We start from the raw sequence: 14,351 nt of genomic DNA, 5'->3' as shown, positions 1-14,351 counted from the left end.
TTGGATGGAGAGCATTTGTGAACAGCAGTTTTCAGTTCTTTCCACAGATTCTCGATTGGATTCAGGTCTGGACTTTGACTTGGCCATTCTAACACCTGGATATGTTTATTTTTGAACCATTCCATTGTAGATTTTGCTTTATGTTTTGGATCATTGTCTTGTTGGAAGACAAATCTCCGTCCCAGTCTCAGGTCTTTTGCAGACTCCATCAGGTTTTCTTCCAGAATGGTCCTGTATTTGGCTCCATCCATCTTCCCATCAATTTTAACCAACTTCCCTGTCCCTGCTGAAGAAAAGCAGGCCCAAACCATGATGCTGCCACCACCATGTTTGACAGTGGAGATGGTGTGTTCAAGGTGATGAGCTGTGTTGCTTTTACGCCAAACATAACGTTTTGCATTGTTGCCAAAAAGTTCAATTTTGGTTTCATCTGACCAGAGCACCTTCTTCCACATGTTTGGTGTGTCTCCCAGGTGGCTTGTGGCAAACTTTAAACAACACTTTTTATGGATATCTTTAAGAAATGGCTTTCTTCTTGCCACTCTTCCATAAAGGCCAAATTTGTGCAATATACTGATTGTTGTCCTATGGACAGAGTCTCCCACCTCAGCTGTAGATCTCTGCAGTTCATCCAGAGTGATCATGGGCCTCTTGGCTGCATCTCTGATCAGTCTTCTCCTTGTATGAGCTGAAAGTTTAGAGGGACGGCCAGGTCTTGGTAGATTTGCAGTGGTCTGATACTCCTTCCATTTCAATATTATTGCTTGCACAGTGCTCCTTGGGATGTTTAAAGCTTGGGAAATCTTTTTGTATCCAAATCCGGCTTTAAACTTCTTCACAACAGTATCTCGGACCTGCCTGGTGTGTTCCTTGTTCTTCATGATGCTCTCTGCGCTTTTAACGGACCTCTGAGACTATCACAGTGCAGGTGCATTTATACGGAGACTTCATTACACACAGGTGGATTGTATTTATCATCATTAGTCATTTAGGTCAACATTGGATCATTCAGAGATCCTCACTGAACTTCTGGAGAGAGTTTGCTGCACTGAAAGTAAAGGGGCTGAATAATTTTGCACGCCCAATTTTTCAGTTTTTGATTTGTTAAAAAAGTTTGAAATATCCAATAAATGTCGTTCCACTTCATGATTGTGTCCCACTTGTTGTTGATTCTTCACAAAAAAATACAGTTTTATATCTTTATGTTTGAAGCCTGAAATGTGGCAAAAGGTCGCAAAGTTCAAGGGGGCCGAATACTTTCGCAAGGCACTGTATACAAACCCTGGATTGCTGATGCTATGTATTGGCCATTGAGAGGCTTTGAAGCCACAGGTCAACCATATTGGCACTGCCCAGTAGGAGCAGTCCTCCATAGGAATTAATGGAATTCTACAGTATTTCAATTAAATGTTTCAAGGGCAAAATTACATGTATTTAAGTATTTTTGTGTTGCAGTGGAGACAGACATTATTCCCACCAGCAATTCACATTGTTCATGAAAAATGATTTGGTTTGTTGATGCATATAAGCCATTTGGAGGAGGCATAAAGGGGTTCTGAAGACTTGGACCAAACTCTGGCTTTTGACCAGGGGAAGGGACTTTGCTATGTTGTAGTTATTACCTGGTTGTGGGTATCCTGAATGCTCATAGTTGTCGACCAAGGAGCCCTCATAGGTGTGTTCATCACCTAATATGACACAAAACAATAATTGAACAAGCCTGAAACAATAATTGAACAAGCCTGAAACTTCCCCAGTAAAATGATAGTCTGTTTACAAAACAAATAAGCCTGTTATTAGATAGATAAACCAATGTAATGTTTGTACACAATTATCAAAAATGTTTCATTGTGGTGACATGAGAATATAAAACTATACATTTTAACCACAATCAAGGTAAACTGAAATAAAATCAAGATATAACCTACTGTTTTTGCTTACCTCTAGAAATGTGGATAATTTGTAGTAGCTATTGGCGCGAAGGCTAATGGGGCTAACAGTTCACGTCAGGCAGCTCACCTGAGTGGTAACCAGAGTACTCGTCCTGCGCGTGGGAGGGGGGGATGCACAATAGGAGCACGAGTAGCGGCGCGATAACGGACACCTATAGAAAAGGCAGGGAAAACAAAGCAAGGTTAAAACGACCATGTAGGCCGTAGCCTGTTTCGTCGCCGCTTTAAAGATAAACAAAAGGTAATGGTTGGAAGACCTACCTTTGTTGGAAGATGGAAGACCTCTCTGCTCAAAAGAATAGCCTGCATGCACTCTTATTTCGTTATACTTTTAACTCCTTAAATGAATACATGTTTTGAGGACGAAAAATTAGGTGGCTGTAGACGTCTAAGCTAATGAAGGCTAATGGATCACTAAGAACGTTTTATACCCAATTATCATAGCCCTTTTAAAATGTCAGCTATATCTCTCTCTGGTGGTGTTTAAGCGCATAACTCCTTCAACTGAAGACCCTGTTTTCTTGTCTAGGCATTCCAGACATGTATTAATTGCCCACTTGTAGGCTATGTAACATGTGTGAATAATATTCAACATTTATATGGTCTATATTTTACTAATTTCTTGACAAACATCAGATTTCATATCAATCATAATATGACATCTGTAAGATCATAGGTCTATAGTCATAGCATACCACCCTGCATACCACTGCTGGCTTGCTTCTGAAGTTAAGCAGGTTTGGTCCTGGTCAGTCCCTGGCTGGGAGACCAGATGCTGCTGGAAGTGGTGTTGGAGGGCCAGTAGGAGGCACTCTTTCCTCTGGTCTAAAAAAGTATCTCAATGCCCCAGGGCAGTGATTGGGGACATTGCCCTGTGTAGGGTGCTGTCTTTCAGATGGGATGTTAAATGGGTGTCCTGACTCTGAGGTCATTAAAGATCCCATGGCACGTATTGTAAGAGTAGGGGTGTTAACCCTAGTGTCCTGGCTAAATTCCCAATATGACCCTCAAACCATCATGGTTACCTAATAATCCCCAGTTTACAATTGGTTTATTCATCCCCCTCCTCTCCCCTGTAACTATTCCCCAGGTTGTTGCTGCAAATGAGAATGTGTTCTCAGTCAACTTATCTGGTAAAATAATAGATTAAAAAATATATATTTATCATATAGGCCTGCAGTAAGAGTAGGCTAAATGTCTATGTTTAGGCCTACCTACAAGGCCAATGATTAATCTGCTAAATAAGAAAAATGATAACTGTATATACTATATGACAAGCAGCAAGTGTGTGTATCCTACTTCAAAATGAATTCACAGAAAGCAACAATTTGTGGAGTTGTTGCTTTTGGTTGTTGAAATAAAAATTGGGCTGCAATGTGGCCTATCAGACCATCACTAGAAAAGGCTATATGTTATTAGGGGAGATGACCAAAGATGGTCGGTGGTTGGGTAGATGGCTGGAATATTTGGTAAATATTTGTTAAAAGACACACTGGGACAAGTCTACATTTCTGGTATTGAGCCTTATGGCTAAATCATGTCCAAAAATGGAGTAGCATCTTTTTATTTTCCAGAGAGAAAATGGGCCAATAAACTGAAGTCACATCCTTGGATTAACAGCAGCCTATTGGATGTCACATGACATGAGACATGTGGGAGGAGATTCTGCAGGGGTCAGCAATCCAGGTGATAGGTTTGTATTATGCTCTGTAGATTTAGGGCAAGAGCTCATCTGTGCCTTGAACAAGATAGAGATGAGAAATACAGGCTCAAAAAGCTCTTTGTTAGGGTAAAACCACAAGGTGAGCCACAGCAGTTCTCAGGCCCTTCTCACATTCCAGGGCACTTTCTCTGTACTCTAAAGGCTCCCTTCATCCCCCTCTTCTGAGACGGTAAAAGGCCTTTTCTCTGTTTGCTGTGATGTCAAGCAGCCATCTGTTCACCATGAGTCAACCACTTTCCATCCATAAGGCATTTCCAGCTTTTTATTCAAAACTCCAAAGAGGACATCACCAATAAAACACTTGTGTAGTAGTCTATAATGGACTTAAATAAATTATTAAAAGACAACGAATAAGAGCACCTAAGCAATAAATAAATGTCAGTGTATACATGACAAATGGTACTCAATGATAACACAGATAATTTAGTCTATCTGTTGAAATAAACCAATTGATTTGGAGTATTCCATACATTACCTGGGCAAGTACCCAGAATGCTTTGCAATGTAGAGTTGACGCCTTACGTCTGCCTGGTGGTATAAATCGGTGATCACCACCGACCTCCAGGCCCCCTGGGACACTGAGGTGCAGTGTGGGATACAGACTGCTCACCTCCACTAACCCTAATCCTTCCATTTGAACAGTTAGTAGTCATGAAAAAGCTTCCTTACTTAGGCTAATTCTCAAATACAATCACTGTTCACTGAATAGTAATACTATCCACAAAGAATTGCTGCAAAAAGAAAAAATCAACTGCTTCCATCTGTATCCAGAGTGTAAACTGAGATCCTGGACTTCTTGAATGATGCAAATTTGATATTGTTAATTTATATTTATCTACCGTTTAACAAAAAAACATACATTTACCCAAACTGTCAAACAACAAAATCACCTCTCAAAGTTATAAAATTTTAAGCTTTGTCGGTTGACATGCTGTTGTGTGCAGTGGAGTGCTCTGTAAGGTAAATAAAGTCAAATCGGCACATTCCTGAGAAACGTACAAACTAAAGTAATTACCTCCTAACTACCCTTAATTCCTAACTACCCTTAACTCAAACACTGTTAGGGGCAGCATGTGACCCACCAGGCTAATCATCCTGAAAGTAGGTCACATAGTATTTAATTTAAACGCCAATGTATATTTAGGTTTCTTTATGCTCACAACACACCAACTAAATCAGTCCATGTCAAATACACTCTCACACAGTACCAAAAATAAACCCTCATTACCGTATTACACAACCAATAGTTAGATTAGGTTCCTCAATCCAGCATCACTGAGTACACCACCTGCGGACCAGAGAACCTAGGCCCAAGAACCACACTATTGGACCAAATACAGCATTCACATTCAGAATCTGGCATAGCAACATCTCAGAAACCTTCTTAGACCATGATGCCTGCTCTGCTTGCTTACCTTTACCCTGGGGGCTCCCATGGTGCTGGCTGTTTGGTTCTGTATAATCCACTGAGACCAGACCCTCACTCAACGTATCAGATAGTCCAGTTTAAACAAATAATATAGACAGAAAAGTCCAGTTTATTTCCTCCCTGAACTGTGTTCTTTACAGCATTCTCGCTCCCCACTCACGGCACTGGTTCCCCTTCTTCTCCCAGGGTTCCATAAAGTTCTCAGGCAGCCACGGGCTCAGCTCCCTCTTCTCCTCGACAGGGTGAGAAATACCTGAGTCTAACCCCAAATACACACAGGGGCAGAGACCAAGACAGGAGAGAGAGAAGAGAGGGAAGAGAGAGTAAGGAGAATAAAACAAATAGAGAGAGAGGGAGGGTTTAAAATAGAGATGAGGGTACAGGGTACACTTTGTTTGAGCATTTTAGTAGACGGACACAGTTCTGCAGGTTGCGAATACCCCAATGACTAAAAACATTCACACGTTGACATTTGGAGCTATGTTCAAGTAGTACAGTGAAGGTCAATTCTAGTCATTCAGTCAAAAAAAATCAATTGACATTCTGATAATAAATTGAATACCAATTTAAAGTAATGGTTTAATAGGTGATCAAACTCAGTACCAATGGAATAGTGTTGTGACAGATATTGAAAAGTATTTTTATCCCATCATTAAAAGACTGCAGATGCACATTGACTCCAGGCCTGACCTTCTGTGTCCTTTTGACCTGCTGGTAAAAGTGTGCCAGCTACGACACTCCTGTCCAACATTCCATACAGTACACACTAAGAAATGCACAAACTGCCCTGAGGGGCCTCAACCAATAGGGTTGGCCTGGGCAGGGCCATTTACACCTAAATTATTACATGAATATATTTATCTAATGGAAATGTGTAGATTTTTCTGACTATTTCTAGTCGCAATATGGAAAGACATTGACAATTGTTTATGCAGAGTTCTTGTTAAAAAAGGAAGTAATCCATGAATTCTCAAGTAATTGTGGCTTTACAACAGAAGTCATTTTTCTGGTTCTCTGAATACTTCTAAATAAAGGGCCATCATACACACAAAAGCTTTTACACGCAGATTATGACCATGATCATTAAAGTACACCTATGAAGCTTTTATTCTCTATTCAAAGCTCAAACACAATGTAGTTTTAACTTTAAACATCAAACCACCAAACACAGGGGTAATCGTGAATGTACAACAGAATTCCGAGAATCGTGTTCTAACAGTTTATTTACATTCTGTAATCTAATACAACAGGCATTTAATAACCTCTGTTTAAGACAAATGTTTAGAGCTGCACTGTTGCTTTAAAATATCAGATTACAACAAAGAAGGATTTGTGAGTCAAACTACAATATCGACACGTGCATACCATTTAGTATGAAGCCATGAATAGAGCACTTAGTATGAAGGCGTGCATTCTAAGTGGTACGCTATTATGAACATTGGAACGTAGCTTTGGTTGGCTCCTTGACCTAATCTCTGGTTTTCCAAGCCAAAGTACTAAACTTGAAAATCACTTCTCTTCCCTTTTCTTCTTTTTCTTCTTTTTCTTCTTTCGATCATGAGGTCTCTCATCCGGAGAGCAGGAATCCCTGTGAATGTCCACACATTCAATTCACCAAACATATATACAGCCAAAGCATTCATCAACCACTAAATGTCTGCAACCAGCCTTGATGGTGACTTCATACTGTCAGATTTGAATGCCTGAGACAATGATATTCAGTCAATCCACTACTCTGACTCACCTCTTTCTCTTCTTCTTGCTCTCCTTCTCTTGGCTGCGCTCCTGGCTCTGCTCTGGGCTGGGGTCTTTGCTGCGGTGGCATTTGTGGTGGGAGCCGTGTCCATCCCTGGAGCTGACATGAGATTGGCGGGACTCTGTGGAGGCAGACCGCCTGTCCTCAGATCTTCTCCTGAGAGAAAAATGGTTCAGTGGAGTCAGTTTTTATTTTATTTTTTACATGATCCTCTGATAAGTATTACAGTACTAATTGGATCTTGTATGAGCCGTCATGTAGGTAAGAAGACAATTGTTGGATTACCTGTGAGGGGCTTGTTTGGACTCTCTAACCTCTTCCTTCCTCTCCTCCTCTTTCCACTGACTGGACAGTTCAACAGAGTGGACATTAATTACCTCCCGAATCACCTGCAGGATTCATGAAAAACATATCCAGATATAACACACACCTCAATGTAAAGTACATCCATTAACATTCTATTGAAACAGTCACACCCCCACACACCTCAGTGTAGGACTTCTTGGTGTTGTGGACGTTCTTGGCTCTGTAAGACTGCCGCCGTCTCTTGTAATCCCTCATCTCAGCCATCAGCTCCAGGTGAGACTTGTGCTCGTTCTGATCGTTACCTGATGAATAGAAACAAACACAACAGATTCACTGGAATGAATTTAGAGGAGCAATTCATAGGAACATTGGTTGAAACCATACTACTGGTCTCAATAGTTAATGTTTATAGGCCTACCCTTTTTGAGCTTGGCCACCAAATCAACATAGAGGTCCTCGTTGTCGGTTGCAACAGCTTGATCCTTCTGTTGGATGGCCTCCCTTGTCACGTGATCAAAAAGAGCCAGTCGGTCTGCCACAGTAAGGTCACAGATAGCTCGCTTGTGGTTCTGAGGAACTTCTGAAGGATCTGTGGAGTATTCACCTGCAGCACAATGAAAAAGGGCTTTACACACACACTCACATGCTACAACAGAGTACAGAGAGTCATGAGAAGTCACAAATTCAAAAGCTTTTAAGAACACATTGATCACATTGAGATGATCACTCACACCTTCAGTATTAAAGGGTTCAAAAAGAGTAAAGGCCCTTCCCCAACACGTACAGGGAAAATGTGTGTGTACATGTGTGTAATGCCGCCAACAGAGGCAGCATGTTTGAAAGGATATGGCATTAAAGGATACTGCACGTAATCAGTAAGCCTGAACGAGGGGAGAACCTCCTGTAATTACTCACCCCTGTCACTGAAAACAAAACACAGAACACGTACAGATGACAAACTCAAAGAAACTATATCATAAAATAAAAAAACGACAGCCACCATGTTTAGCCGTGTTAATAATGAATTAATGCATGTTAATGGAGACCTTTTTAGACATGGGCAAGGCACTGAAGACCTACAAGCTTGGTAAAAGAAAATATAAACATTGGTTGCTCTTTGGTGAAATGACCATTAAAGAATAAAATAATAAAAGCATAAATATTTTTGGGCATCAGCACTAATGCCATGACTACAAGTATAGGGTTTTATCAGTGACACTAATGTAAGGGTGTAATGACCTTACTTTGGCTGTACAGTCCCTCTGTCCTAATTGACGGTGCATTTGCTCTTGCTTGTAGAATCACTTGTTGCTGTGTGTGTTTGTCTACAGGTGAGGCAGAACACAAAGATGGATATGAGACAAGCATTGGGCTTCCCCAACCCAGGGTCAGTCCAGGGAATTTGGACTTTTACATTAAAAAGTGGAATAGTGTGACACTCACCCATTGTGAAGCTGGTAATGCTGGCATTCTCATAATACAGAGAGGTGTCATACATCTCAGCCTTGGGAAAGGAAAGGAGTTTACTTTTTATGAAAGCTTTTAAGAACATAATAACAGATAAGGTTGTTGCATAATTAGGGTGGAGAGTTTTTCCTGGTCATTTGACCTCACCACTTTGACCTCACCACTGGTCCGCTCTAGTTATAGGGTCCAGTTTATCTAGGTCTGGCCTTATGGTCAGGAAAAATCCTTACCCTAATGACAAGCTACACCAAAAGGTGTTGATGGCTCAGTTGATATTTCATTTTTAATTTTCAGAGTATGTGTGTGCATATGTGATACAGTATAGCTCTTTAACCTGTTCCTCATGGGAGTATCCCATCTGGCTGAGTTGGCAGGTGGCTTTGTGTCTCTCCATGCTCCGGCTTGGCACTCTGTGGTTCGGGTCATAGGGGCACACCTCCATCGGCTCCTGTGGAAGGTCATTTACAAGTTATAATCTCATCTCTGCTTGTTGTAGCATGCATGTAATGTATACAGAGATTTAATGAATCTCCCATCATCGATGGGTTTCCCCATTTATTTTGAGGCTTCATATCTAGCTAGCTACACATTCACAACAGATGGTGCACATTTTAAGTATGGATTTTCGGACATTAGCTCAGGTAACGTTATGAAAACATTGATTATGGGGTGAACTAGTCCTATAAAGAACGCCGCGTTTTCAGGGCTAGGAGAACCACCCATCGTATCTGAGCAGTTGAATAAATATAGCTAACTAGCTTCCTGACCTACCTGAACTGAGCCGTTGTCCAGGTCTTGTCTCCATCCCAGCGTCTCGAACAGCTCATTCAGTTGTCTCTGGCAGTTCTCGGTGAACTCCGTCAACTCTTCCAAACTTCGCAGACGAGCCTGGAGCGTTTGATTTTCTGGTGAATCGCACATGTCGTAGTCAGGTCAAATCTAAATTGTGTTTACATTAAAAGGGGTTTCCTTACATTTTACGAGTTAATGTCCAACCTATATTGGATATGCAGATTGTCGAACGTTGTTCAGCACCACTGTCGCATTTTAACAGCGTTAGCTGTGTGGCGCATGTAGATGACGTAAGGCTGACTGAGGTGCATTCTGGTAATTGAAGAATCAAAATTAATTTAAGGTTGAGTTTTTAATTATACACATTTGCCGCTAAAAGCTGAATTGCAGCATACATAGGCCTACGTAAGTAATTAAATAAAATAAAACATGAGATGTAGTATAAAATATTACAGTTAAGCAGCTTCACAAAGTAAGGCATAGTGCTGTTGAAGTATCTGTCAGTCCGAATAGGGGGAAGGATTCGATGGGTAGATCTGACACTGACATGTCCTATCTATCGTCTGAGGCAGCTAACGTTATTTGTGGCTGGGATTTGAAAGCTTCTGGACAAAGGATCTGCTGGTGGGTGCGGCGGGACTCCACTTACTGCAAGCCCAGGTGTAGGTGTAGGTGGTGCCCATGATGATTTTGGTAGCATGTCGTTAGATTGTTTCAACTTGGTGGGCTGTGAGACTTGCCATACTTGAGCAGAGTACTGGAGCACTGGATGGACAAAGCAAGTGTAGACTGTCAGAAGTTCTTGGAAGTTACATATACTATATCTTCATTAGAAGTTCAAATCAAGACAACAAGCAAAGGTTTTATTATTTTATTGGGTAAAAAAAATGTCATTAATGAACCTCCCATAACACTGACATAAAAAGGCCTTTAAATGGTATTTAAAATACATTTTAATATTTAAACTACATTTAAATACATGATAAAATACATTTAAAATACAAGGCTGACATTTTAAAAACAAAGAAAGTTCACTTGCAAACAACTTTTGAAGGAATGCATGTTTAGGTGGCGAAAAGCTGGTCATCGTGCAGCAATATGGTTTCCATCAAATAATTTGGATAGACTCCTTCTGGTCTAAAAAGAAAGACATACACACATTAGCTACTGCATAGCCCTACTTTATGTTTATGTGCTTCAGCAATGTGTAAATAAACCATGACCTTGAATAATTTAACTACTTACATTACTTCAAGTATCTCTGTGTCCTCATAGGCTACTTCCTCCACTATTTCCACCTCGACTCCTACCATTATTGTCTTCCTCACTGGGAAACAGAAGTATTTGATTAGAGAAAACAACTACATAGCAGCCATACTGGATCACCATAGAGAAGAATGACCCTCTTTCACATAAACAGACACATACACTTACTTCCAAAATTGAAGAGAGGGGAACCAGCCAAATTGTGGCAACATCTTCCTGGTCCACTTGGTCCATGCACACAAACACAGCCATGGCCCTCTGTCCTGTGGCTCCTCCATTGACTGCCTAAACAATGCTGGGATGATTCTTCTCCATCAGCACCACCCAAGGAGGGCTGGTGTGGGGGGACATCAATCCACATTTCAGGGGCATCTAGCACTGTGTCACTCTGCCTTTGGATGCTAACTAGGTCTGTGTGGACAGGGCCAAAGGTACTCTCAGTACAAGCCCAGCCCCAGGGGTTCTGAACACGCTCTTGGGTGAGGCCATGGCCATCTGAAGACACAGGGGACAGAGGAGAGAACCTAAGAACATTTGACAAAAAGCTATTCTGTTCATACCATTGATGTCTAAAGGGATTCAAGTGAATGGAGAAACCAAGCAAATGGCATTACAGTGGGGCAAAAAACTATTTAGTCAGCCACCAATTGTGCAAGTTCTCCCACTTAAAAGGATGAAAGAGGCCTCTAATTTTCATCATAGGTAAACTTAAACTATGACAGACAAAATTAGAAAAAAAGATCCAGAAAATCACATTGTAGGATTTTTATTAATTTATTTGCTAATTATGGTGGAAAATAAGTATTTGGTCACCTACAAACAAGCAAGATTTCTGACTCTCACAGACCTGTAACTTCTTCTTTAAGAGGCTTTTCTGTCCTCCACTCGTTACCTGTATTAATAGCACCTGTTTAAACTTGTTATCAGTATAAAAGACACCTGTCCACAACCTCAAACAGTCACACTCCAAACTCCACTATGGCCAAGACCAAAGAGCTGTCAAAGGACACCAGAAACAAAATTGTAGACCTGCACCAGGCTGGGAAGACTGAATCTGCAATAGGTAAGCAGCTTGGTTTGAAGAAATCAACTGTGGGAGCAATTATTAGGAAATGGAAGACATACAAGACCACTGATAATCTCCCTCGATCTGAGGCTCCACGCAAGATCTCACCCCGTGGGGTCAAAATGATCACAAGAATGGTGAGCACAAATCCCAGAACTACACGGGGGGACCTAGTGAATGTCCTGCAGAGAGCTGGGACCAAAGTAACAAAGCCTACCATCAGTAACATACTACGCCGCCAGGGACTCAAATCCTGCAGTGCCAGACGTGTCCCCCTGCTAAAGCCAGTACATGTCCAGGCCCATCTGAAGTTTGCTAGAGAGCATTTGGATGATCCAGAAGAAGATTGGGAGAATGTCATATGGTCAGATGAAACCAAAATATAACTTTTTGGTAAAAACTAAACTCGTCGTGTTTGGAGGACAAAGAATGCTGAGTTGCATCCAAAGAACACCATACCTACTGTGAAGCATGGGGGTGGAAACATCATGCTTTGGGGCTGTTTTTCTGCAAAGGAACCAGGACGACTGATCCGTGTAAAGGAAAGAATGAATGGGGCCATGTATCGTGAGATTTTGAGTGAAAACCTCCTTCCATCAGCAAGGGCATTGAAGATGAAACGTGGCTGGGTCTTTCAGCATGACAACGATCCCAAACACACCGCCTGGGCAACGAAGGAGTGGCATTTCAAGGTCCTGGAGTGGCCTAGCCAGTCTCCAGATCTCAACCCCATAGAAAATCTTTGGAGGGAGCTGAAAGTCAGTGTTGCCCAGCAACAGCCCCAAAACATCACTGCTCTAGAGGAGATCTGCATGGAGGAATGGGCCAAAATTCCAGCAACAGTGTGTGAAAATCTTGTGAAGACTTACAGAAAACATTTGACCTCTGTCATTGCCAACAAAGGGTATATAACAAAGTATTGAGATAAACTTTTGTTATTGACCAAACACTTATTTTCCACCATCATTTGCAAATAAATTCATTAAAAATCCTACAATGTGATTTTCTGGATTGTTTTCTCTCATTTTATCTGTCATAGTTGAAGTGTACCTATGATGAAAATTACAGGCCTCATCTTTTTAAGTGGGAGAACTTGCACAATTGGTGGCTGACTAAATACTTTTTTGCCCCACTGTATGTCTGTATGTTGGATAGCACTTTAATGAACATACAAAGAAATGGGAATAGGGGAGATGAAGACTAAATGTGGATAAAGAGATGCGAGGAGATAGAAGGGAAGAGATGGAGGAGCAATAATAGTAAGGTGTGGTGAGAAGCGATGACATAAGGTAGGATGGAAGGTTGGGTGCTGTTCTGTTGCAGTCTGTCGTTGTATCACGTGTATGGTCCTGCTGTCTCTTTGGCCTGCCAATGGGCCTGCCGAGTTTGGGCAAGGCTCTTAGTCACAAGTCATCTGCCCACACTGGCAAGCACGGAGGCAGTGGTCGGTAAGCAAAGTCAGAATAGCAGAATTGGGAAAACATGTTAATTGATACAAACCAGCATAAACCCTGTTTACCCCAAGACAACAAGGCATGCCACTTGAAAACAAATCTAAATCAGGGTTGAAACAGACAAGCAATGAAAGTCCCCTGTACTATTTTGCAATATTGAGCCTGCAATATTCTCTCACAGTTAACTCATACACCTCACTCTTACTTGTAGTATAGCAACAGATTGCTGGATGCTCCCTGGTCCAAATTGCATGTTCTTCCTCTTTTCCTTCTTCCTCATCCTCCCATTGCCTCAGGGTTGCTGAGCCAAGTCTGCCCAGGTGCCTATGGTGGCGTAGAGGCTCCCCGTTCGACCACAACCAGTTAGGGTTCTGTCCATACATCTCAATCAGGGCTTCTACTGTATACCAAGGCAAAGAAGAATAGCTTTGCGTGTTTGATTCCCTTGTTGATAGTAGCAGGTCTATAGGCTAGAGATGAGCCAGATTTGTGCATGGGCTCCGCAGCAGTGCCTTCTGATCCTGTCAGCCGCAGAACAGCTTTTCAGTGGAGGCACGATTCAGTATTTCCTGTCCATAAAGGAAGTGCACCCCAATGGTTCTGAGACAAGAGTGTTTCAGATCTTGTGTAATGATGTAATGATGACTTTTGGTGGTCTTACTGTATTACAATACAACACAAATAAAATACAACATTATTAGCCCGTGAAACAGTTAATGCTGTGCAGTAGCATTAGGAACATGCACACTCACACATAATATATACACAAAATACAATACACAATGCAATGGTTTGCCTGGTGAAAATAATGTTATTTTTCACAATAGTAAGACAGAAACAATTGAGACAACTCACAATTGGGCATCATATTCACTATATGCAAATCTATTACTATAAGTACTACTACTATATAGTATTACTTTATTACTTAGAGAAATGCAGTCAGCGTTGTATTTATCTTCATTGACAAGTATTACTGTCATATGATTGGCAGGCAGCTGGTCACATGTTAATGCAAGGCCAATCTGGAAATAGTGCATTGAGAGCCTCAATGAAACTTAAAACACTGGAATGTGCCTGGTGTATACCATTTACTTCCTCAAGTGTTCATTTCATGTTAAAAAAACATACTCTTTTAAA

At 41.3% G+C, this 14,351-nt stretch overlaps 2 protein-coding genes across 4 annotated transcripts; both read right to left on the bottom strand.

Moving 5' to 3' along the window:
• Positions 1-6,309: 6,309 nt before the first annotated feature.
• LOC135520289 (U11/U12 small nuclear ribonucleoprotein 48 kDa protein-like) lies at positions 6,310-9,707 on the bottom strand. Of its 2 annotated transcripts, none has more exons than XM_064945718.1 (9): positions 9,405-9,707; positions 8,968-9,078; positions 8,610-8,670; positions 8,411-8,491; positions 7,585-7,770; positions 7,347-7,468; positions 7,146-7,249; positions 6,849-7,016; positions 6,310-6,692 (listed from the first exon to the last, which is right to left on the bottom strand). In XM_064945718.1, exons 1-9 carry the CDS (start codon positions 9,552-9,554, stop codon positions 6,614-6,616), a joined length of 1,062 nt encoding a protein of 353 aa, XP_064801790.1. In that variant the 5' UTR covers positions 9,555-9,707; the 3' UTR covers positions 6,310-6,613. The 2 variants fall into 2 exon arrangements, with proteins under 2 accessions (XP_064801790.1, XP_064801789.1); XM_064945717.1 differs by having other exon boundaries at positions 8,968-9,081; positions 9,405-9,706.
• A 574-nt stretch (positions 9,708-10,281) lies between these two features.
• Positions 10,282-13,762, bottom strand: LOC135521270 (uncharacterized). 2 transcript variants are annotated; one of them, XM_064947195.1, is made up of 4 exons: positions 13,417-13,762; positions 10,854-11,186; positions 10,671-10,752; positions 10,282-10,562 (listed from the first exon to the last, which is right to left on the bottom strand). In XM_064947195.1, the coding sequence occupies exons 1-4, from the start codon at positions 13,592-13,594 to the stop codon at positions 10,490-10,492; spliced, it is 666 nt and encodes a 221-aa protein (XP_064803267.1). In that variant the 5' UTR covers positions 13,595-13,762; the 3' UTR covers positions 10,282-10,489. The 2 variants fall into 2 exon arrangements, with proteins under 2 accessions (XP_064803267.1, XP_064803268.1); XM_064947196.1 differs by having other exon boundaries at positions 10,860-11,186; positions 13,417-13,760.
• Between the last annotated feature and the right edge of the window lie 589 nt (positions 13,763-14,351).

This window comes from Oncorhynchus masou, chromosome 29 (genome assembly GCF_036934945.1).
Source record: "Oncorhynchus masou masou isolate Uvic2021 chromosome 29, UVic_Omas_1.1, whole genome shotgun sequence".
NCBI lineage: Eukaryota > Metazoa > Chordata > Actinopteri > Salmoniformes > Salmonidae > Oncorhynchus > Oncorhynchus masou.
Note: the sequence above shows the minus strand (reverse complement) of the source record. Positions and strands in the feature narration are given on the sequence as shown.

What these genes read in the sequence shown, in the direction of transcription:
- LOC135520289 (XM_064945717.1), bottom strand. Translation starts at nt 9,554, where the DNA reads ATGTGCGATTCACCAGAAAATCAAACGCTCCAGGCTCGTCTGCGAAGT. An exon ending in CCAAGAAGTCCTACACTGAG is followed by an intron (nt 7,250 to 7,346) that starts GTGTGTGGGGGT and finishes TGAATCCTGCAG; the next exon opens with GTGATTCGGGAGGTAATTAA. An exon ending in TCCAAACAAGCCCCTCACAG is followed by an intron (nt 7,017 to 7,145) that starts GTAATCCAACAA and finishes TTTTTCTCTCAG; the next exon opens with GAGAAGATCTGAGGACAGGC.
- LOC135521270 (XM_064947195.1), bottom strand. Translation starts at nt 13,594, where the DNA reads ATGTATGGACAGAACCCTAACTGGTTGTGGTCGAACGGGGAGCCTCTA. An exon ending in AATCTGTTGCTATACTACAA is followed by an intron (nt 11,187 to 13,416) that starts GTAAGAGTGAGG and finishes CTGTGTCTTCAG; the next exon opens with ATGGCCATGGCCTCACCCAA. An exon ending in CTTCAATTTTGGAAGTAAGT is followed by an intron (nt 10,753 to 10,853) that starts GTATGTGTCTGT and finishes TCTGTTTCCCAG; the next exon opens with TGAGGAAGACAATAATGGTA.